Below are 25,030 nucleotides of genomic sequence, written 5' to 3'. Positions count from 1 at the left end.
GCAAACAATTAGGTTTTATATTCAGTCGGTCTAAAATAAAGAATTTTAATGGGATACTATGTGTGATTTACTGGAATTCTCAAAATATTTATTCGGTGATCAGATAGGGCCAGCACGGAGCCTGAGATAACATCGTAAGTTCTGGAACACTTGCAAAACAAACTCAGGGCTGAAAACAAGCTCCACCATGGCACACTGCTCACGTGGTGTGCTAGGGAAGAGTCATTTTCATTGCAACACAGTTCTCTCCTGAGGGAGCACTACTTAACAGCTACAGGGTTTGGGGACCAGACACGCCTGAGTCCTTGCCCACATCTGGCTGTTTCCCCACCATCAGCACCTCCCTTTTCTGCCACCTCAGGATGCATCTCACCACACAGAATGTTCCTCGGTTCCCTGATCGACAATGAGAGCAAAGTAATGGGAAAATGACAGCTCACGCTTAGACAGTCCCTTCCACCCTCTCTGCCCTTACGGGGAAATCACTTCTGCTTAAAATCTTATGCTTATAAAGACAAACTTGCCAGGAGTGCATTCCCCGGGCTTCAGGAATTCCTATAAGTGGAGAATGGAAAGGCTTGTTTGCCGCCAGTGTGGTTCATCCTGCTGATGCGTGTGCTGCTGGTCAATGAGAACGGGTCTGAATTCTCAGGTGAATCACAGTCAAGAAAAAAAAAACTGCCTAGCACTCAAGGCAAATGAAAAGGTACCGAGCGCTCATGTACCTGATGTGCTGTTTCTGGCTCGCTCTTTGCAGCCCGCTGCCCCCGCCGAAGACACCCCCGAGCTGAGCGCCTTTTTGCGAAACTCCACCATCCCTCATCTGGTCAGGAAGAGAGACGTGTCTGCGCTGGAACCTCACAGACAGAGCCCCGCCAAGATCCTGGTGAGTTGTCTCAGTGCGCAGATTTTGGATTGGACAGAATTCCCAAATGCACGTGGTTTTAACTTCAAGTACTGCTTTTCAGTCCCCTCCCAGGCTCAGATACGCCCAAATTTTTGGCAGTACGTATTGTAGGTGTGAAAGCAACTACTTTTTTTTTTGTTTGTAATATAACGTTTTCACTCTTCTGAACCTGCCCTGGGGGCCACAGGAGAGAAATAACAATGAAAACATAAAAGGTGACCTTTCATGCATTTCAAGAAGACAAAGATTCAGTCGTCAGCCGGTCCCCAGACACTGAACTGGTGAGAGTTTGAAGTGAGCCTGGAACACTGCCCATGCAGTGGGTCCTTGGGGTGTCCATTCCTGACTCTCACAATTCTCTGCTCCAGTGGAAGAATCGAGGATGGTATTTGCAGATTTCCTGGGCCCAAAGCAGTGGGGTCTGTGGTGGATCTAGCCTGAGCTTAGTCAGCCCTTCGTGAAACTGTGGACGGCATTCATGACTCAGCTTTTTTTTCTGGCCACGCTGCGTGTCATGCACTATTTTATCTTAGTTCCTGGACCAAGGATCAACCCCCTGCCCCCTGCAGTGGAAGTACGGAGTCTTAACCAGGGGACGGAGAGGGAAGTCCCATAACTCAGCATTTTAGATTCAGTTTTCCCACTCATTCCAATGTGAATGTTCATGCCATTGGTTTTATGTGTAAAAAAGGTTAAAATGTTGTGGTGTTTTTCAATGTATGTCTTTTTAAAAAATTTATGCCAGACCTGACATATTATGAGTGTACTGTCTCAAGGATCTTTGATCACTGTAACAAACGATAATAAAACCAACATAATCTCCCAGCGCTTCACAAGTAGAGACACATAGGGATGGATAGGGCAAAACGTAACCAAATATATAGAAAAACAGCAGTATAAAACAGAATTTTTCAAGTCAGGATGACAGACTGAACACATGTATTTGCCTAGTTTTCTTCCCCAGATCCTACTGAAAAGACAATAAAAATTTAATTAGTGAAAATGTATGTCTTGAACATGCTCTGACATGTATTTATTTCATCTTGACCATACAAACAGTTTCAAACACGGAAATGGCCACAAAGTGCAAGGAGCAAGTCTAACATAATCAGTTAAACTTAAATCAAGAGAGGAACATTTATTATAATATTGATAGAAGTACCTGCAATTACATGGAAAAAAGCTATGGCAGTTGGCAGATATGACTCAAGTTCCTGTAAATTTTTATGGCACTGTATTATTTTTCAGAACATAAGAGTAGGGAATCTATATGCTATGCAGTTTAGGATAAATTAATAAAACTAATGTTATTATTTTTGTAAAGTTTCCAGGAAGAATGATAGAACAGAAAACAATGATTTAAGTTATGAGGTTGTAAGGTACAGCATGGTGACTACAATTAATAATACCATACTGCATATTTGAAAGTTGCTGAGAGAGTAGAGCTTAAAAGTGCTCATCACAAGAAAAAAAAATTATGTAACTATGCGTGGTGAGGGGTGTTAGGTAGACTTATTGTGGTGCTCATTTCACAATATGTACAAATATTGAATCATTTCATTGTATACCTGAAACTAATCGTGTTCTATGTCAATTATACCTCAATTCTTTTTTTTTGAATTTTATTTTTTTTATACAGCAGGTTCTCATTAATTATCTATTTTAAACATATTAGTGTATAAGTGTCAATCCCAATCGCCCAATTCTTCACACCACCACCACCACCACCACCACCACCGCCTTCCCCCCTTGGTGTCCATACGTTTGTTCTCTACATCTGTGTCTCAATTTCTACCCTGCAAACTGGTTATCGGTACCATTTTTCTAGGTTCCACATGTATGCATTAATATACAATATCTGTTTTTCTCTTTCTGATTTACCTCACTCTCTATGACAGTCTCTAGATTCATCCATGTCTCTACAAATGACCCAGTTTCGTTCCTTTTTATGGTTGAGTAATATTCCATTGTATATATATACATCTTCTTTATCCATTTGTCTTTTGATGGGCATTTAGGTTGCTTCCATGACCTGGCTATTGTGAAGAGTGCTGCAATGAACATTGGGGTGCATGTATCTTTTTGAATTATGGTTTTCTATGGGTATATGCCCAGTAGTGAGATTGCTGGGTCAGGTGGTAATTCTATCTTTACTTTTTTAAGGAAACTCCATACTGTTCTCCATAGTGGCTGTATCAATTTACATTCCTACCAACAGTGCAAGAGGGTTCCCTTTTCTCCACACCCTCTCCAGCATTTGTTGTTTGTAGATTTTCTGATGATGCCCATTCTAACTGGTGTGAGGGGATACCTCATTATAGTTTTGATTTGCATTTCTCTAATATTTAGTGATGTTGAGCAGCTTTTCATGTGCTTCTTGGCCATCTGTATGTCTTCTTTGGAGAAATGTCTATTTAGGTCTTCTGCCCATTTTTGGATTGGGTTGTTTGTTCTTTTAATATTGAGCTGCATGAGCTGTTTATATATTTTGGAGATTAAGCCTTTGTCCATTGATTCATTTGCAAATATTTTCACCCATTCTGAGGGTTGTCTTTTTGTCTTGTTTGTAGTTTCCTCTGCTTTGCAAAAGCTTTTAAGTTTCATCAGGTCCCATTTGTTTATTTCTGTTTTTATTTCCATTACTGTAGGAGGTGGATCAGAAAAGATCTTGCTGTGATTTATGTCAAAGAGTGTTCCTCCTATGTTTTCCTCTAAGAGTTTTATAGTGTCCAGTCTTACATTTAGGTCTCTAATCCATTTTTTTTTTTTTTTTTTTTTTTTTTTGCGGTACATGGGCCTCCCACTGTCGTGGCCCCTCCCGCTGCGGAGCACAGCCTCTGGACGCGCAGGCTCAGCGGTCATGGCCCACGGGCCCAGCCGCTCCGCAGCACGCGGGATCCTCCCGGACCGGGGCACGAACCCGCGTCCCCTGCATCGGCAGGCGGACTCTCAACCACCGCGCCACCAGGGAAGCCCTCTAATCCATTTTGAGTTTATTTTTGTGTATGGTGTTAGGGAGTGGTCTGATTTCATTCTTTTACATGTAGCTGTCCAGTTTTCCCAGCACCACTTATTGAAGAGACTGTCTTTTCTCCATTGTATATCCTTGCCTCTTTTGTCATAGATTAGTTGACCATAGGTGCGTGGGTTTATCTCTGGGCTTTCTAGCCTGTTCCATTGATCTATATTTCTGTTTTTCTGTCAATACCATATTGTCTTGATTACTGTAGCTTTGTAATATAGTCTGAAGTCAGGGAGCCTGATTTCTCCAGCTCCATGTTGTTCCCTCAAGAATGCTTTGACTATTCAGGGTCTTTTTTGTCTCCATACAAATTTTAAGATTTTTTTTCTAGTTCTGTAAAAAAATGCCATTGGTAGTTTGATAGGGATTGCACTGAATCTGTAGATTGCTTTGGGTAGTATAGTCATTTTCACAATGTTGATTCTTCCAATCCAAGAACATGGTATATCTCTCCATTTGTTTGTATCATCTTTAATTTCTTTCATCAGTGTCTTATAGTTTTCTGCATACAGGTCTTTTGTCTCCCTAGGTAGGTTTATTCCTAGGTATTTTATTCTTTTTGTTGCATTGGTAAATGGGAGTGTTTCCTTAATTTCTCTTTCAGATTTTTCATCATTAGTGTATAGGAATGCAAGAGATTTCTGTGTGTTAATTTTGTATCCTGCAACTTTACCAAATTCATTGATTAGCTCTAGTAGTTTTCTGGTGGCATCTTTAGGATTCTCTATGTATAGTATCATGTCATCTGCAAACAGTGACAGTTTTACTTTTTCTTTTCCAATTTGTATTTCTTTTTCTTCTCTGATCGCCGTGGCTAGGACTTCCAAAACTATGTTGAATGATAGTGGTGAGAGTGGACATCCTTGTCTTGTTCCTGATCTTAGAGGAAATGCTTTCGGTTCTTCACCATTGAGAATGACGTTTGCTGTGGGTTTGTCGAATATGACCTTTATTATGTTGAGGTAGCTTCCTTCTGTGCCCACTTTCTGAAGAGTTTTTATCATAAATGGGTGTTGAATTTTGTCAAAAGCTTTTTCTGTATCTATTGAGATGATCATATGGTTTTTATCCTTCAATTTGTTAATATGGTGTATCACATTGATTGATTTGTGTATATTGAAGAATCCTTGCATCCCTGGGATAAATCCCACTTGATCGTGGTGTATGATCCCTTTAATGTGTGGTTGGATTCTGTTTGCTAGTGTTTTGTTGAGGATCCTTGTAACTATATTCATCAGTGATATTGGTCTGTAGTTTTCTTTTTTTGTAGTATCTTTGTCTGGTTTTGTATCAGGGTGATGGTGGCCTCATAGAATGAGTTTGGGAGTGTTCCTTCCTCTGCAAGTTTTTGGAAGAGTTTGAGAAGGATGGGTGTTAGCTCTTCTCTAAGTATTTGATAGAATTCACCTGTGAAGCCATCTGGTCCTGGAGTTTTGTTTGTTGGAAGATTTTTAATCACAGTTTCAATTTCATTACTTGTGATTGGTCTGTTCGTATTTTCTGTTTCTTCCTGGTTCAGTCTTGGAAGGTTATACCTTTCTAAGTATTTGTCCATTTCTTTCAGATTGTCCATTTTATTGGCATAGAGTTGCTTGTAATAGTCTCTTAGGATGCTTTGTATTTCTGCAGTGTCTGTTGTAACTTCTCCTTTTTCATTTCTAATTTTATTGATTTGAGTCCTCTCCCTCTTTTTCTTGATTTTTTTTAAAAAAAGAAAACAATGACTGACAGCTATAGAATTCTCATATTCAGTGCCAATGAGAAAGCCCTCTGGCAAACCAATCTCCAAACCTATGGGAACCAACAATTTGGAAAATCAAGATTTGAATATATTTTCCATTTTCCACTTTGGTGTATTTCTCATGCATACGCTGAGGCAATGAAGTTCAATAACTAAAATTCCTTTGAATATTTTATTCACTTCTGTTGTAAGGTCAGATTTTTTCCCTCCTTCTCTGTCTTACTAAAGCTTTTTAATACAAGATGATTTTTAACCTCTGAATATCGTAGAAACGTATTATTTACAGATGAGAGCAAGGCAATCCTTTATTTCCATATCTGATTTTGCTAACTCATGTTTTATTCCCTTTCTCTCTTATTGGTTCAAAAATTGCAAATATCCACCTCCCCATGTCCTCAAGTCAAAACAGTTCTGGATAGAGAGTGATTATGCAAAGTTTATTTTAAAATCAAAAGCTAAATAAGACCTCCTACGGTTTTTGTTTAGTTAAAAACAACTTACTGAATCCCATTTCTGATTAGGAATTTGAAAGTGCAAAATGCCAGCATCCTGTGTTGGGATCATAATTTCCAATTTGCATAGGAAAAATCTGTATCTGTTAACATGGAACTATAATTTCTCCTCCGCCTAAGAATATCCTTGCCTTTCTCATCTTGGGTCCCCGCTGCTTTTGTACTTTTCATCCCGTCTCCTCCTCTCCAAGCTTTCTTTTCCTCCCTTTCACTACTCAGCGTACAGAAACCTTATCTTTCTGACCCTCCTCAGCATATGATACTCTTGACCACTTCTTGAAACCATCTCATCTCTTGCCATCCCCACAACATTCTCTTCTGGTTCTCTTCCTGCCTTCGGGCTTGCCCCTTCTTGGAATTTTTCACCGACTTCTCTTCTGCCCATCCCTAAATGCTCCTGTGCCTCAGGATTCCATCCTCAGCCCCCTCCTCTTCTCTCCCATCGATTTTGCTCTTTTAGAGAAATTTCTTGTGTGACCCTTGTGTGACTCCAGTCAGGCCTAGGTGCGCCTTCTGCCATCTTAGCCCCTCCTGACTACACTCTAGACTGTATACATCCATCTGGATGTCTGATCGACCCCAGCCCCAACATGTGCAAAACTGTCTCCATGACCCCCCCCCCGCCCGACATGTGTCTCTTCTCTAGCATTCCTAATCTCAGGAAAGCCAGTACCCATTCACTCAATCCCCCAAACAAAAGAGCTCCCCCATCCCTCTCTCTCTTTCGTCCCAACCTTCGATTAGTCACCAAGGATCTACTCTACTTCCTAAACTTCTCTAGAATTCATCTTCTTCTCTCCAGTCCCACTGTGTCAGTTCAGGGCCCCACATTTCTCACTTGGACTCTGGCCATTTCTCACTTGGCCTTTATCAACCTCCTTGCCTCCCACTCTTCTCCCTTCATTCTTCCTCACCTACCACCCATCCCCTAAAATACAAACATGATTAGATCCCTGGCTTAAAATGCTTCATGGGCTTCCTGGGACCTTCTGAATCAAACTGAAACTTCTTAGCAAATAGGAAGATTCTTTACCACCTAGACTTTACCTCATTCCTATCTCATTTCCACCTGCCCACCCCACCCCCCAAATACCCTTTTCTCCTCTCTTCTGAACGTGCCCTGGTCTTATACAGGAGAACCATGCCCTCATCACCTCATACTGCTAAGTAACTCTTCCTCGCCCTTCAAGATTCATCCTGAGCATCACCTTCTCCAAAAACCCTCCAACAGAGCTAGCTAACAGGGACCACCATCCCAGGGAGTCTACAAGAATTACCTCCTTCTGACTCCCCTCTTTTGCCTCCAGAGAGTGGGATTGGTGATACACAGCACGTCAGTAACGGAGCACAGGTAAACAGGAGAGTCCTCACAAGGGGCACGAACTGTAGAACTTTGAGATTCCTGTTCCTGCTCAATGCACAAGGCCCCAAACCTCTCAGCGCCCAGCTAGTGGAACCAGAACGGCTCAGCCCACCTGTATTTGGAAACATCTTAGAGAAATCTGGCCTTACTGGACTTTATCAGATACACAATCCTGACTGCTTTGTTTTTGGAGAATTCTGAGGTTCTCAGAAAAGGTTTTTATTTTTTTTTAAACCATTTTTTTAAGTTGAGAATTATGTTTTATTTTTTGGCCACACTGCATGCGGAAACTTCCCTGACCAGGGATCAAACCCGTGCCCCTTGCAGTGGAAGGGCAGAGTCTTAACCACTGGACCACCAGGGAAGTCCAAAAACAGTTTCTAATTGTATCAATAGTACATTCCTCAGGTTACTCTGTGGTTTATGGATGTCATTAAAGTGAGATGCCTCAGTCCACTACTTCACATAATATCCAATAAACTGATGCTTACTGAGCATCAGTGCTTGAGAGGTGGAAAATGAATAAAGCATGATCCACAAGATAAGTTCAGGTCAGTGAGGGGGTACAATTCGAGAAGTATCATCCTATCCATGGGCACACAGAAAATGAATTGTGAGGTGTCCATTGATTTACATATTGGGATCCAATCAGAAAAATACAATTCGATAGAATGTCATCATAATGAACTCTTTCTAGGAATATGCATTTCATATATTAAAAGTTACCCATTATAAGTTAGGCAACCCTACAGACTAGTTTAAAAACAGCTTAATATATGTGGAATCTAAAAAAATGGCACAAATGAACTTATTTACAAAAGAGAAATAGAGTCACAGATGTAGAAAACAAACTTATGGTTACTAGGGGGGAAAGAGGTGGGTGAGGGATAAACTGGGAGATTGGGATTGACATATACACACTACTATATATAAAATAGAAAACTAATAAGAACCTACTGTATAGCACAGGGAACTCTACTCAATACTCTGTGGTGACCTATATGGGAAAAGAATCTAAAACAGAGTGGATATATGTATGTATATAGCTGATTCACTTTGCTGTACACCTGAAACTAACACAACATTGTAAATCAACTATATTGCAATAAAAATTACAAATAAATAAGTAAATAAATGCAGCTTAATGGACGGAACTTGCAGGAGATTCTGCCTTATAACCAGGAAGTAACTTAGATAGAATAATGTTATGGAACAAATACCTGTCAATGGCTTAATATCATTGGGTCTCTGAGATAATGGACTCATGGACCTTCTTCCGAAGCTTTTTCAGGATTTACTTAGTCCAGGGTCAGGTGTTGTGATTGTCTATAAGAAATATCCTCCCAAGTTCTGAGAATATGAAACAGCAGTTCAGTCACTGATGTGGGAAGATTGTTTTAAAGTCCTTAGAACAGAGCTTAAATTTTATGTTGTATTTTATGTTCCGTTTTAGCTCTACATTACCATTAACGTTGATGCATCTTTCCTACCAAACTGTGTTTTTTCTTGATCATTTCAGTGTACTTGTTCTTTATTTAAAGTTTATGGATTAAGGGATAACTTCTGAGGAAACAAAATGTAAATAAACTGACTTCGGTGTTGATTCTCTACCACAATTTAAAGACACTGGTTCATCACCACTGCTGTTGTTTTTTGCAGAATTGTACCAATATCGAGTGCTTACAAATCTCCTGTGCAGTGGGACAACTAGGGGGAGGAGAAAGCGCTGTCCTGAAAGTCAGGTCACGGTTATGGGCCAAGACATTTCTCCAGGTAAGAGAAACAGTGCAGCACTGACGTGCCACTCACAGGGAACCTCTTCTCAAAAGCTCAGAGGGAAGCTTTTTTGAAAAGGATTTTTAGATGTTTTAACTTTTTTAATGTTTTGATTTTCTATTTTCTCCATTAAAATTTTTTATATTTTTAGATTAATTTTCAAATTTTTTAATTTAATTTTTAAAAAATTTTGAAGAACTCTCTGGAAGGAATGGAGCCTAGATCAGCTGGTCATCTTTCCCATCAGGTGAAGTTGATATTTTTCCAGGTTTATTGAGATCTTATTGACATATGACCTATGTAAACTTAAGGTGTACAACATGACAATTTGATACTATATATTGTGACATTATCACAATAGGCTTAATTAATACCTCTATCCCCCCACATAATTACCTTTGTGTGTGTGTGTGTGTGTGTTGAGAACTTCTAAGATATGGGCTCTTAGGCTTCCCTGGTGGCGCAGTGGTTGAGAGTCCGCCTGCCGATGCAGGGGACGCGGGTTTGTGCCCCGGTCCGGGAGGATCCCACATGCCGCGGAGCGGCTGGGCCCGTGAGCCATGGCTGCTGAACCTGTGCATCCGGAGCCTGTGCTCCGCAACGGGAGAGGCCACAACAGTGAGAGACCCGCGTACCGCTAAAAAAAAAAAAAAAAAAAAAAGAGAGATATGGGCTCTTAACAACTTTGAAGTTTATACTATAGTATTGTTGACTATAATCACTATGTTGTACATTAGGTCTCCAGGACTTATTGATGTACTAGCTGCAAGTTTGTTCCTTTAACATCATGTATCCATTTCCCCTACACACAACCCCTGGTAACCACCAGTTCTCTATTTCTATGAATCTGGCTTTTTTTAGATTCCACGCGTAAGTGGGTTCATACCCTATTTTTCTTTCTCTGTTTGACTTATCTCACTTAGCATAATGCTCTCAAGGTCCATCCATGGTGTTGAAAAAAGCAAGATTTCTTTCTTTTTTATGGCTGAATGATATTCCATTGTGTGTGTGTGTGTGTGTGTGATATGTTAGGTGAACACAATTTAAATATCCTCAGTCCCTAAGACCGTCAGACAGTAACTGAGATTTGAACAAATCTGTTTGACTCAACACTATCTAGTAGTTCCTCGGTAAATAGTAGTTAATGAAATGATGGTGAGTACAAGAACATAATTCAAGCCATATGCCCAGAAAAATTCAAATATAAATAGTTTAGCAGGGGAAGAGATAGTGTCCTAGAAAGTTCTTCTTGTCTGGTGATACCACAGCCTGGGCTTCAGCCAGAAGAGCTTCTCAGTAAAGTTCCAGGCACGTTGATTTGTAGATTCCTCACTGCTTTGGCCTGTCTGGACTGTGGCATCCCATACTTCTCAGGATGATTATACTGACTGTGTGTATTTTAAAGGTTTAAAATCTCCTTTATACTAAGCAGATGAATTTTTCCACGTGGAAATTGCTATTTATTTAAATGAGACTGCTGTGTTGTGACCTTGTTGTTTGGGGAGGATTTGGGGGAAAAAAGCTAAATTAAAACTCCTCAAGTCTATGCACTCTTGCCCATATTTTAACTACCAGAAAACTCATTTGACTCATTGTACCATAGAAAATCCAAGGATAAAATCCTGAGTCTAGCTAATAATACAGAATTTTCTAGCTCTAGATTGTCACGTTTTCTGTGAGGCAGAATACTTGCGGTAGTCTCACAAATCTTATATAATTTTGTTTCTAAAATAAAGAGGAGGAAAATTAAAAGTATTTTTTAAAAGTTTTTTGTGAAGCATTCTTTTTTTTTTTTTTTTTAACCTAAGGCAGGATTCTTCAACCTCAGCCCTATTAATATTCTGGTTCAGAGAATTCTTTGTTGTGGGGTGGTCCTGTGCATGACAGGGGGCTTAGCAGCATCCCTGGCCCCTGCCCACTAGATGCCAGTAACAACTCTCACCTCAGCTGTGACAACGAAAAATGTCTGCAAACATCGCCAGTGTCCCCTGGGGGCAAAATCATTCCTGGCTTTGAACAACTGACCTAAGGAGAAGGGCAGTGCACAATTTCTTTTTGCTGTTGTTGTTAAACCATGATTTATTCATTCACTCAATAAATATTTATGAAGTACCAACTGCCAACTATGTGCCAGGCACTGCTTCAGGTACCACTTGCATGCCATCAATTTGCTCACAGCCATTCTGCTTTTTGACTGTTACTTTTTCTCTAAGAGTTGGGGGAGATGAGTTTTAATGAATCCCCAAGCCCACACAGTCTAAATGATAACCATCCACCCCTCCTATTACTTTGGGTATCACATCCTACTGAAATGAGGAAGCACAGCTTTTCAATGAAGCAGGACTAAAATCATTATGGCAAGGGGGAAATGACTATTTCAGATGACATACGTCTGTCTGTGCATAACGTACTGTTCCAATAGAAGACCTATGGAGCGAAAATTGCACCTTTAAGAAAGACAAATACCATATGATATCATTTATATGTGGAATCTAAAATATGACACAAATGAACCTATCTATGAAACAGAAACAGAACCACAGACATAGAGAACAGACTTGTGGTTGTCAAGGGGGAGGGCGGGTGGAGGAGGGATGGATTGGGAGCTTGGGGTTAGCAGATGCAAGCTATCATATATAGAATGGATAAAAACAAGGTCCTACTGTATAGCACAGGGAACTATATCCAATATCCTGTAATAAACCATAATGGAAAAGAGTATGAAAAAGAATGTATATATATATATATATATATATATGTGTGTGTGTGTATAACTGAATCACTTTGCTCTGCAATCAATTTGCAGAAATTAACACAACATTGTAAATCAACTATACTTCAGTAAAATAAATCTTTTAAAAAAAAAGAAAAGAAAATTGCATCTTCATCTACCTGTTGAAGACCCAGTGGATATGGGAGAAGTCAATAGCAATTGAGGGATTTTTTTTTTTTAAACAGCTTTACTGGAGTCTAATTGCTTTACAATGTTGTGTTCGTTTCGGCTGTATAACAAAGTGAATCAGCTATACGTATACATATATCCCCATATCCCCTCCCTCTTGCGTCTCCCTCCCACCCTCCCTATCCCACCCCTCTAGGTGGACACAAAGCACCGAGCTGATCTCCCTGTGCTGTGCGGCTGCTTCCCACTAGGATTTTCTAAACAATAACTATTGAGCACAAGTAGAGTCAGACCAGAACAACCTGCAGGGACGTTCTGAGGTTCTACCAGAGCAAAGTGACGCTTCCAAAGATTCAGGAGAGACTGGCACACATCACTTCATGTTTACCCAAAGCCATAGCCCAAACTTCTGTACTTCCACTGTTTCTGCTTATACCAGTCTCAGAAGCTGATGGCTAGAGAGGAGAGCATTACTGCAAACTGCCGCTGGCCTGCCGCTCAGAGAATATACTACATCCTGGAAGTCTTTAATAGTTTTGTCACACAACCCAGCAGGAGGCAAACATTTTCTGCCTGCCTCATCCGGGACAGAAAGTTTACGATTCTCGGCTGACGTGATCTGCGGCATTGTGTTTGGCTTTGCCCACAGGGTAAACATGCACACTGGCCTTTAATTCTACACAATGATCTGTGCTGTGACTGTTGCTTGAAAGAGCAACCTCTTTAACAGCTTAAAGTTTGACCAGTAATTGTTTTAAGTTTTGTTGTCCCACAACGCCTTGTTTCTGGGAGATACTGAGTATTTAAACACAGGCTTTATAAAATGGGTATGTGGTTTAAAAATAATTCTTGAGAAGGAATTCAGCAGCGGGGGAGCTCTTCATGGTCCCAGCCACCCTCACTAGGTCTTAACCAACTTAAAAGCCTCACTCTCCACTCCATTTTTTCCCAGCTCTGTAACTTTTATCAGTACCATGACCGTAAGCCAATCTTTGTGCACTAGTACGTAATAGAGGCAGGTGGTGGGCTGCAAACCGCAGTTTAAATGATGTGGCAATGACAGAGGGATAGGGCATTTTCTGAGGATTAATAGCTAGCTGGGGCATGTGGAGGGTTCAAGATATTGTCAAGGGATATTAACTCCAGCTGCTTTTTTAATCCTAAATTGCCTACAATATGGCAGTGATGGCTATTACAGCAGTAGATTGCCACACAGAAGAAGAGATGATTTTTTAACATAAGAATAACATCATAGTTATGTAAAAAGCACTGCTGAAAGCATTCAACTTTGAACATGGAATCAATAAAAGGCCTGTGCTCAGGAATTAAACGCTTACCTGTACCAAGTTTTTGACTTACAGACACAGGACTCGTGTATCTTTGATGCTGACCTAGATCAGAGCTTAATAGCTCATATTTCCCATTCCGTGGAGCTTCAGAGCATCTTAGAAAAATGAAAAAAAATGCATTTTTCTACTGAAAAGGGTGGAAGCTTTGCTTTTGGAGAATAATTTAAAATAAAGAACAGATCAATCTATGAGTTGTATTATTTACAGTCTATTTGCCTACCACCAGATTTGTTCAGGTCCCAGACTGTGTCCATTTGCATCGCTGAATTAGCTAACGGAGGTGAGAGTGTGTCCATAGCCCCTTATCATGATCGGCAGCCCTCATTGTATGTCACTACCTTCTCTTACAACGTCCTGAACTTCCTAATCTCATTTATGGGGGAGGAGGTCCAATTCAATAATTGACAGAATTAAACCTTTTATAAGGTGCTATCAAATAGGTGGACACAGGATAGGAGGGTCATCGGATAACCCAGCCATCTGATGTGTTCATTCACCATCCATTCATGCTGTCACTCAAGCAGGACTGATGCAGCCCTTCCAGGCATAGTGTTCCAGGTGCTATGGAAGGTATAAGCCTTATTATATTCCACACTCTATGCCTTCCAGTTTTGGGTAATCTTGTCGGGGAAGAAAATAATCAAGAAAGATAAAAAACTAAACAACAATGTGGAAATTCCAAACAATACAGGGCAACTATAGTTTCATCGCAGACTTCCTGAATCACAATCTGTGAACCTGATCCCAGGTGTTTCTGAGGTTCAGCAAAGCACAGTGTTTTGTGAACCAAGGAAAATGACGGTAAATATGGGTGATGAATGGAAAATGTGAGGAAGATTCAAAATGGCCAAGAGTAGAGGGATTAAAGGAAAGTGAGAGAAAATCCCCTCAGAGAAACATGTTTCTCCACATTCGAGACTTCAAATCCCATCTCTCTCTTTTTTTAAAATTTTTATTGGAGTATAGCTGATTTACAATGTTGTGTTAGTTTTGGGTATACAGCAAAGTGAATCGGTTATACATATGCATATATTCACTCTTTAAGATTCTTTCCCCAAATATGTCATTAAAGAATATTGAGTAGAGTTCCCTGTGCTGTACAGTAGGACCTTATTAGTTATCTATTTTATACATAGTAGTGTGTATGTGTCAATCCCCATCTCCAATTTATCCTTCCCCCACTCCTTTACTCCCTGGTAACCATAGTTTGTTTTCTACATCTGTGACTCTATTTCTGCTTTGTAATTAAGTTCATTTGTTATTCATTAAGAAACTTCCATGTTCATAAATGCAGAATCATGTAGGACAAAAACTTTCCATCTAGAGTTGATTCGGAGATAGAGTTCTCTCATGATTTGTTTCCCAAAGGTATGACTTCAAGAGCAAGGGAATTATTTTCTATCAGTGTTTTTTTTATTGAACTTGGAGACTAAAGAAAACTTGTTCTTTGAAGGTTTGGGATCCTGGACACACATCTGAATATGTTATTATAACCCTTATGCACAGAATCTCATTACCAGAGTTTGTCATGTTTCTTCTATCAGCCATGGTATTAAGGAAAGTAGATTTAAATCAAGTGCACACAAGATTTTATGAGCAAAGATTTCCACATTTTAAAAAACACATCTCACACAAACAAAAATCCAGCTTTCAGTTAAAATGGAAACGCCAGGAGACAAGAGAACACAGGAAGAATAACGACGAAAAAAGAATTTTTCCAAATGAACAAAGTTGCTTACCCTATAATGTCAGGATAGAAAAAACAAAAAAGCCAAAGAAGTAGTGACTTTAAGTATATATAAAAGTTTTGCATACTCTAGCCTGTCCTCAGCACGTAGAAGAAATGGGGTTTATTGAAGGGAGAAAAAATTGAACCACAGGAAAAATAAATTCGTAAAAGTACTGAAGTTATTACAATGCAACCTGTTGGATTGGCCTCAAGAAACCCAACAGTGGATTATAGATGGTGAAGTGCTAGTAAATGTTTAATAAACCACTTTCTGGAGGGACAAAAACTCTGAAATGTAACATTTGCTGATTCCCATGGTGTAACTGTTCCCGCCGTGGTCAGTTTCAAGCTGCCAACATGGCATCACTGAATACAGAGTTGGGAAGAGATGCAGACCAGCACACCATCATATAGTATTTCCCCTACAGATACAATAGACTTAAATAATATCAAGAGCATAGATAATAGTAAAATGCAATAAAATTATTGCTAAGTACTGAGTTTAGAGTGTTTATTACCTTTTTAAAAATATAATTTACTAACGTGTATGTATATATAACTTGTTTTAATAATGGCTCTATTTAACAACAGGTACTCAAAATTCTTGAAATTTTAACATTCTGCTCTCCAGCGCCATTATGAGCCAGCTACAGCCCACCCCTGGATAGATCTCATCACTGTCTCAAGCTAAACGGAGGAAAACCACAGGAGCTTAAGTTCTCAGAATGGTTTTCCTTGAGTTACTCTTAAATACTTTCCCTTGACCTTAATCAACAGTTAATATGAGAACCGATTAAACAAAAAGAACTTGCTGAAAAGTTCTGTCAAAAACACTGTATGGTTCTAGGTGAGTGGTTCTTAACCAGGGGGATTTTGCTCCGCAGAGGACACTGGCAGTAATTAGAGACATTTTCAATTGTTACAACTGGGTGAGGGGTGCTACTGGCATCTAGTGGGTAGATGCCATGGATGCTGCTAAACATCCTACAATGCACAGGACAGTTCCTTAACCAACCCCAAATCCTAATAGTGCCATGACGGAGAGGTCTGTTCAGGGTCTTCTGTATAAGATGAAATGTGATTAATTTCTTTGTAACTTAGCAGCAGTCTCTCTCCTAAAATATTTCCTTCTCTCAGATAACAAGAATTTGTAACCCACGATGTCTCCCTGTTATGTTCTAATGGCACTTGTGCTTACTCCTTTTAGGAACTCTGCTTTTCTGTTTTTATTTTAACCTTATTATGCCAACTCTTTTGTTCATAAGATGAATTACCTTTAGAAATAAGAAGATGAATGGTTGGTTGGATGGATAGTGAATGGGTGATGGGTGGGTGGATGGGTGGATGATGGACAGAAGGTGGACGGGGAGATGATGAATGGATCATGAATGGATAGATGGATGCGGAAAAAGTAAAGACAGAAAAGGAAGAGAGAAGGAAGCAGGAAATTTTGCTTTGGAAATGGACAACATGAAAAACAACCGGTTGGCTGCCAATATAACTTTTAAAAGCTTTACATGGACAATACTTAACTAAATGTTTCTAATTTCAGAGGAAAAATGATCCCTATTCTCTTGTATCCCTGGTGTCCTTTGAAGTTAAGAAGATGCCTTATAAAGACCAGCCAGCCAAACTCCCTGAAGGCAGCATAGCAGTGAGTATCTTAAAATATATTATTAGGTACAAATCGTTTTATTGAAATTAGTTTTTAAATCACTGTTTTGCTTGTGGTAGGTTTACATGCTTATTACAGTGGCTTGAGAAAAGTTTCCCGCTTCAGATCACTATTTTCTTATTTCAGTCTGGAAATTCCTTAGTGTTATTTGATCAAATTTTTAAACCTTCATTGTAAACTTCTACCCCTCTCCCACAAAATTCAGGACTAGTACCATTTTTTTAATTAGGCTCTTTTGTTTGAAAGAAGTCCAGATAGTCGTGATCATCAGAATGAAGTCATACCGATTGTAATTTTAAAGACAGCCTGGTGGGCTTCCCTGGTGGCGCAGTGGTTGGGAGTCCACCTGCCGATGCAGGGGACACGGGTTCGTGCCTCGGTCTGGGAAGATCCCACATGCCGCGGAGCGGCTGGGCCCGTGAGCCATGGCCACTGAGCCTGCGGTCTGGAGCCTGTGCTCCGCAACGGGAGAGGCCACAACAGTGAGAGGCCCGTGTACCACCCCCCCCCCCCAAAAAAAAGACAGCCTGGTGAGTGAGGGATGAGGGAGACTCTCCTCCTTAGGGACAGTTGCCACAGACCAGCTACAGGAACAGTCAACTTTCCTTTCTAAGCACAGACCAGTAATATGTGGGGGAAGAAAGAAGTACACTCTGAGCTTCATTTGAATGAAACAGGTTTTCAATTGAAGCTATTAAACATTACTGACACCCACATATCTGTCACAGCACAACTGCTGGCAACCTGGTAAGGCCATGCAGAGCAGAGGGGAGAACAGATGATGGGGGATGAACAGGCACGGTCACCAAAACTCTGCCTTTAACAGTGACAGTGACCACAGTCAGGGCTCCGGGAAACAATGTTAACATGTAAACCTCATCTCTTGGTCGCGCCATAGAAACCTGCAAGCTCGACTTGGATTCTGGTCCCCAGGTCCTTGTTACTCAAAATGTGTTTTGCAGACCAGCAGTATCAGCAGTACCTAAGAAACTGTTAGAAATTCAGAAACAGGCCTCACTCCAGACCTGCTGAGTCAGAACCTGCCTTTTATCAAAACCATCAGGGCAGCAGGTACCCTGTCATGTTTGAGAAGCATTGCTTCGGACGGTGTAAAAGTCGATACTCTCATAATTTCTCTTCAGCCTAGGTCTTAAAAAGGTAACTAATATTTACTCTTTCTAGCCTAATCTACTTTTTGTAATTTAAATTCATCCCTTGATGAGTGATTTTCAACCCTGAGTATGCAAAGAATCACCATCCATGTGACTTTTAAGGTTTTTACATGCTCAGACCCCATCTGAAACATCAGGATTGAGTGAGTCGGGTGGAGCTCTGCCACTGCACTTTGAAAACTCTACAAGTGATGATTCTGCAGTGAAGCTAGGATTGGGAACCTCTAACACAGGCAGGCAGCGTTGAAGAAAATCCACAGATTTCAAAACAGCTTCTTCTGGCCTTCAACCTGGATCCACCCTGCTCTAAGTGGAAACCTTCTGGAAATCACTCTACGTACTTTGCTGAGGCTGTTAACCACATTGACCTGAAAGTATTGTTAAGAAGATTATTTAAATTATGTATAAAAAGCTCTAGCTTTGTACCTAAAATGAGTTAAGTCTCAGGTCTCAATAATAGTAACCCTTCCAAAATGTCTTACCTTCTCCAGCAAAGTCCAGGAAGTCCAACTGGAAACATCCATGGATTCACACAGTCAAAATATTTCAGTAAACTTTGGTGGCATTTAAAGCAAATACTGCCACATCTTTCTTCACTTAGCTTGCCTCTGTTTCTCTTACGAGATGTCTGCTGGAGTTTGGATTTATGTTCAACCTAGAAAACAGAGGCTTTGGGTTTTTAATATAGAATGCTCATCCAAGGAGGTTCAAAGGCTTGTAACTCTAAGGGAGATAAATCTGGGTCCTTTGTCTTCTCTGAGCACACGCTCCATAACGGAAACATATGTGACAGTCAATTCCATCAACAGGATTGCATCTTTCTGTCCTGGCCACAGGTGCCAGCCTGCTGTTCTCAACTCATCTCAAAAGATCCACAAAATGATCAGATACATGCTTCCCCCGTCCCTACCACCCTTGTTCCTGCATCTTTTAAAAAGTCTTGTTATCTGATGTAGATGATTTACTGCACCATTTATGTAAAGGTTATGGGAAAACTTCTTAGGTCTCCCAATCCCTGACTGACTGAAGGAGACGTTGCCAGTGGGAAGTTAGCTGTGCCCTACAGGCTTGATTTGAGAGGACTGTGCTTAGAGCTGTTTCTTAGAGCGTGTTCTCAAAAATCCTGTCATCCTTATCTTGAAAAGGACCCAGCAGAAGGGAATTGCTTTCTGGTGGTAGAATCAGTTGGACTAGGTGGCTGAAGGATCATCGGAGCTCCAGTCCATACTCGGCCACTGGGGAAAGCATCTCGGTTCCTTCTTTGGTAGTAAGACAAAAATATCTGCTTGTTTTACTAGGCCCTTGTGTGCCATGAGGAGTCTATCTGTGCTTCCTTTTCAACATGGTCATAATGCAACCATTTCTTGAACCCTAGATAAACTTTCCATATTGAAGAAAATAGTAATCCCCACTTGCTACTGGCACAGTGTCTGTGTTTGTAACAAATGAACTCTCCGTGCCAGGTGACACTTGTCGTGTTCAGAGGCAAGGAAAAGGTTGCATGATGTAAAGGGGATATGACTAAATGCTGAATCATTACAGCGCAGAAGAAAAAAAAATCATTCAGTTATTTGAGCACTTTTTTTGCCTATTCATAAACTTTGGCATTTGTGTGTCATGTGACTAAAGCCAAATAATTTACATCTAGAGGAGGATATTATTGTCTGGTGTAACTCCAAAGGCAGTTATTATAAAATATTTCAGTAAAATCCTTAATTAAGAACTCACACATAAACTATGAGTCCATTTGACTTTTTGAGTTGTTAGCAAAACTCCAGAATCTTAAAATGGATCTCTTACATGAAACAATTGTCTGGAGTTCAAACTTATCACAGGACTTCTTTTCTCACAGGAGCTATTTGAATGTTGTTAAAAGGTATGTTCAGCTGGTCCACTTCATGTTATTATTTTGTTCTAAATGGCACTCTAGGTAGGCTGTCTTGGTACATTTATATAAAACATTCTTGTGACCCCAACTGAAGTATGTTTACACAGATTTTGTGATACATAAATACAGACATCAACATTAATCACCACTGCAAATACGACAGAGCTTTTTCCTTCTACCTTGGTATTTTGTCAAAATATATAAAAACATATCATAAATGTCAAGGATAAAATGTAGGCATATTAAAGACTTATTTATGGTCTTTCCAACATAATAAAGAACAACAAGATTTACAACACGATAAAGGTAAGATTAAATGTTCCCTACTTAGCATCACTTTAAGAACATCTAAACCACTTACAATTCATGGATCCCCCTTCCTAAAATTGCAGAGTTATATTAAGTGGATTGTTAAAATTTTATACTAATTCTTTAAATAGCCATAGGTTCTTGATACATTAAAAAAAAAACAGTTTGTTAATTAGTTGGCATGTAATTGAATTTTTCTCCCTATGTTTTAAGTACTCAAGTTACTCAATGTGACTCTTTCTTAAAGCAGTTGATGTATGTAGTCAAAAACCCATGTTCTTAAAGTAAAGCTTTAGTCCTAAATACACCCCACTGTCCACCTTGGGGCCACCTTCTTGATAAATGAATCTAATAAAGAGGGACTTGGGTAATGTGGCTCAACACACCATTGTGTGAGATTATACAAAGTTCTCAAGCTCCGCAGTTCAATATGGTAGCCACTCACATCACCATGGATGGTGAGGACCCCAGATGTGCGTGGAGTGACTGAAGAACTGAACTAGTAGTTTTACTTCATTTTATCTCACTTAAGTGTAAACTTTAAAACTGTAGCAGTATAAGATATTTTTTCCATTAAACGCAGCTTTATTTTTGGGGTAAGACTACATTTTACTTTAACCAATAAAAATCCAGCAGTTGTCACTTGCTGCAAGTGTAAAATACACACTGGGTTTTGGAGACTTAGTTAAAAATAAAAAGAAAAAAAAAGAAAGAATATTTTTATATCAATTACATGTTGATATAATTTATATCAATTACATGATAATTTTGATATTTAGGGTCAAATTAAATATATTATTAAAATTAATGCCCCATGTTTCTTTTTACTCTTTTTAAACGTGATGACTATAAAATTTAAATGCCATACATGGCTTGCATTATATTTCTATTGGAGAGCACTGATCTACACCAGAGTTATAGAGTGTTCCAGCTTGGAGCTGTTGATAATACCAACAGAGCTTCAGAGAACATAGGGTGTTTAATAAATCTTATTCGAAATGAATGAAAAATTCTTACTATAAATTGGTGTTAAGTCATTAGGAACTCTAGAAATTAAGACCTACTTTTCTTATTTATTATCCAATGGATAATCTAAGCTTCTTGTGAGCTTGTCAAAATGAGCTGCCAAATATAAATATTAGAAATAACAAAGTTTGGGTATTTTTCAACATTTTATTTCGTGGCCAAGCTTCTTCCAAACCATCCTAGGGTTTCCACAGGACTATGACAAATTTAAATAAACGCTGGTCCCATAAAAGTGATCAATTAAGTCTTTTCTCTTAAGCTTGCCTGTAGAGTTCAAGTTTCTCGTCTATACAGAGTATTGAGTCTCAGGAAAGCTTGGCTTTACCTGTTTCCACTTGCAGATGAAATGCCCCGTTGCCATTTACAGACCTGAATATGTCACCTGACTCCCTAATCAATGTGTTCTCAGAAAGACCTCTCCTTCCAAGACCTGGATGACTCTCCCAATGACATGTTACCTTTGACTCATCCACCCTTTTCTAGCAGCAGCCATCTAAATCCTCAGCCCTGGAAATCCGAGGAAGTGCTCTGGGGCACTACTGTTGTTCTGTATTTCTACTGTCTCTAGTGTAACAACTTCTCGACTAGGCAGTGAAAAACCTGGATAAGCTTAGGGAACCACCAGGGGCAACGGAAGGTCGCTGCACCTGCACCCGGTTTAGATAGAGATCGGGCAGCCTCCGTGCCACATACAAGTCCTAAAGGCAGCAGGAGAGGACAGCAGAATGCAGGCTTGGGGGCAAAGTCACTGAGTTTGCCTTCCTTTAAATCTCTATGTCCTTTCCCCTTAGTTAATTACAGATGGTGAACGTATATGACATGCATAATCCTTCCATTGAAAGGGCTCAGAGAAAGGGTATGAAATGGTATTTTTCAAATGAACATAATGTTACCAGGAGCAGACTGGCAAAAGTTTTGGTGATGAGAATTTCAGATTTTGGAACGGATAAGGACATCAGTGATCATCTTCTCGGAGACTGTTTTAAGACTGTTGTCAGACTCTTTGGAAGCAAATGCAAACAGAAAGCCAGCAGATTTTGTAATTATACCTTGTAAAGCTGTTTTCTGCTTCTAGACACCCTAATAAGCATACCCTGTTCAATTTAATGGGGTATTTTATTTGTACTTTTCCATCACTTCTGCAAAAAAACCTCCAAATATCATTATTAGATCTTTGTGAGTGACCTCTCCTGCTTGTTTCCACAGGTAGACCATGGTGGGGGGTGGGGGTTGGTTTTTTCTTTTAATTTTTATTGGAGCGTAGGTGATTTACAACGTTAGTTTCTGCTGTATAGCAAAGTGAATCAGTTATACATATACATATATCCACTCTTTTTTTAGATTCTTTCCCATATAGGCCATTACAAGAGCATTGAGTAGAGTTCCCTGTGCTATACAATAGGTCCTTATTAGTTATCTATTTTATATATAGTAGTATGCATATGTCAACCCCAATCTCCCAATTTATCCCTCCCCCCTTTCCACCCTGGTAACCATAAGATTGTTTTTTTACATCTGTGACTCTATTTCTGTTTTGTAAATAAGTTCATTTGTACCAGTTTTTAAGGTTCTACATATAAGCGATATCATATGATATTTCTCTTTCTGTGTCTGACTTATTTCACTGAGTATGACAATCTCCAGGTCCATCCATGTTGCTGCAAATGGCATTATTTTGTTCTTTTTTATGGGTGAGAAATATTTCATTGTATATATGTACCATATCTTCTTTATCCATTCATCTCTCGATGGACATTTAGGTTGCTTCCATGTCCTGGCTATTGTAAATACATAGTGCTGCAGTGAACACTGGGATGCATGTATCTTTTTGAATTATGGTTTTCTCCGAATATATGCCCAGGAGTGGGATTGCTGGATCATACAGTAGCTCTATTTTTAGTTTCTTAAGGAACCTCCATACTGTTCTCCATAGTGGCTGTACCAATTTACATTCCCACCAACACTGTAAAAGGGTTCTCTTTTCTCCACACCTTTTCCAGCATTTATTTTTTGTAGATATTTTGATGATTGCCATTCTGACCAGTGTGAGGTGATACTTCGTTGTACTTTTGATTTGCATTTCTCTAATAATTAGTGATGTTGAGCATCTTTTCACGTGCCTTTTGGCCATCTGTATGCCGACAGACTAGTTTTATAGATAAGACATTGAAGCCTGCAATAGCCAAGTGGCAAAGAAACTCAGCAAAAACTCAGCAGCTATTTTCTCATTCCATTTCTTTTTATTAAACCAACAATTTGAACAGACCATCAGCCCTTATTTCAACTCCTTTAGCTTAGCATTTTTTTTAACTTACAAAATTAGAACTGTTTCCTATGTTAAAATGAAACATTGGGAGGTGACTTCAGATATTAATTAGGTAAATCAGAAGAGGGAACATGGAAAAGTATTGTTGCCTGTGTTCCTGTAAATTATCTATTAGTAAATTTTGGTGATCTCTAACACATGCACAAAATACAGACCAAAACTATGTTGTTTCCTTAGTGGACTTAGAGCTTAGGGGGAAGAAACATTTATAAGAAACCTCAGAATTGTCCATGGCACCAGATTTTCTATCTCCTAGGTCACTGTAACTGGCTTATGAGTGCATGACCACTACTACCCTTTGTAGTTCCGAAATTCTCATTCTGAAAACTGTATCAGAAGGCGAAAGTGATGCGGTAGCTCACATGCTGGGAAAGTTGGTGCAGGGCGCAGGAAGAAGGGGCTTCGCGCTGTTTTGACTTTTTTGGAGTCAAGCCTCAACTGTGACTGTGGCCCGTCCTGCTCCCACCAGTTCTTCAGCTTCTCCTGGTTCAGGAGAAAGAGGGTGTATGTTATCATGCTCAGTTGTTGAGAGAGAAAGAAAGCAACAATAATGGCAGATGGATGCTGCAGCCGTGTGGCTGACAGGGTTTTGGTGCTCCAGCCGGGTGTCAGGCCTGAGCCTCTAAGGTGGGAGAGCCGAGTTCAGGACATTGGCCCACTAGAGACCTCCTGGCCCCACGTAATATCAACCGGCGAGAGCTCTCCCAGAGATCTCAATGTCAACGCTAAGACCCAGCTCCACTCAACAACCAGCAAACTCCAGTGCTGGACACCCCATTCCAAACAACTAGCAAGACAGGAACACAACCACACCCATTAGCAGAGAGGCTGCCTAAAATCATACTAAGTTCACAGGCAGCCCAAAACACACCACCAGGCACAGTCTGGCCCACCAGAAAGACAATATCCAGCCTCATCCACCAGAACACAGGCACCACACCCCTCCAACAGGAAGCCTACAAAACCCACTGAACCAACCTTACCCACCTGGGGCAGACACCAAAATCAACGGGAACTATGAACCTGCAGACTGCGAAAAGGAGACCCCAAACATAGTAAGATAAGCAAAATGAGAAGACAGAGAAATACGCAGCAGATAAAGGAGCAAGATAAAAACCCACCACACCTAACAAATGAAGAGTAAATAGGCAGTCAACCTGGAAAAGGATTCAAAGTAATAATAGTAAAGATGATTCAAAATCTTGGAAATAGAATGGAGAAAATACAAGAAACGTTTAACAAGGACCTAGAAGAACTAAAGAGCAAACAAACAATGATGAACAGCACAATAAATGAAATTTAAAATTCTCTAGAAGGATTCAATAGCAGAATA

General features: G+C 39.8%; 1 protein-coding gene across 2 annotated transcripts in view; it reads left to right on the top strand.

The window, feature by feature from the left end:
- The window catches only part of ITGA8 (integrin subunit alpha 8), a 177,718-nt gene that overhangs the window by 144,027 nt on the left and 8,661 nt on the right, over positions 1 to 25,030 (top strand). For both annotated transcript variants that reach the window (XM_065871272.1, XM_065871271.1), the window contains 3 exons: positions 758 to 886; positions 9,205 to 9,318; positions 16,854 to 16,955. In XM_065871272.1, coding sequence (XP_065727344.1) covers positions 758 to 886; positions 9,205 to 9,318; positions 16,854 to 16,955 — 345 coding nt within the window. The remainder of the gene's footprint in view (positions 1 to 757; positions 887 to 9,204; positions 9,319 to 16,853; positions 16,956 to 25,030) is intronic.

The sequence above is a fragment of the Phocoena phocoena genome, chromosome 2 (assembly GCF_963924675.1).
Source record: "Phocoena phocoena chromosome 2, mPhoPho1.1, whole genome shotgun sequence".
Lineage (NCBI taxonomy): Eukaryota > Metazoa > Chordata > Mammalia > Artiodactyla > Phocoenidae > Phocoena > Phocoena phocoena.
The sequence above is the reverse complement of the archived record's forward strand: the minus strand, read 5'-3'. Positions and strand labels throughout refer to the sequence as shown.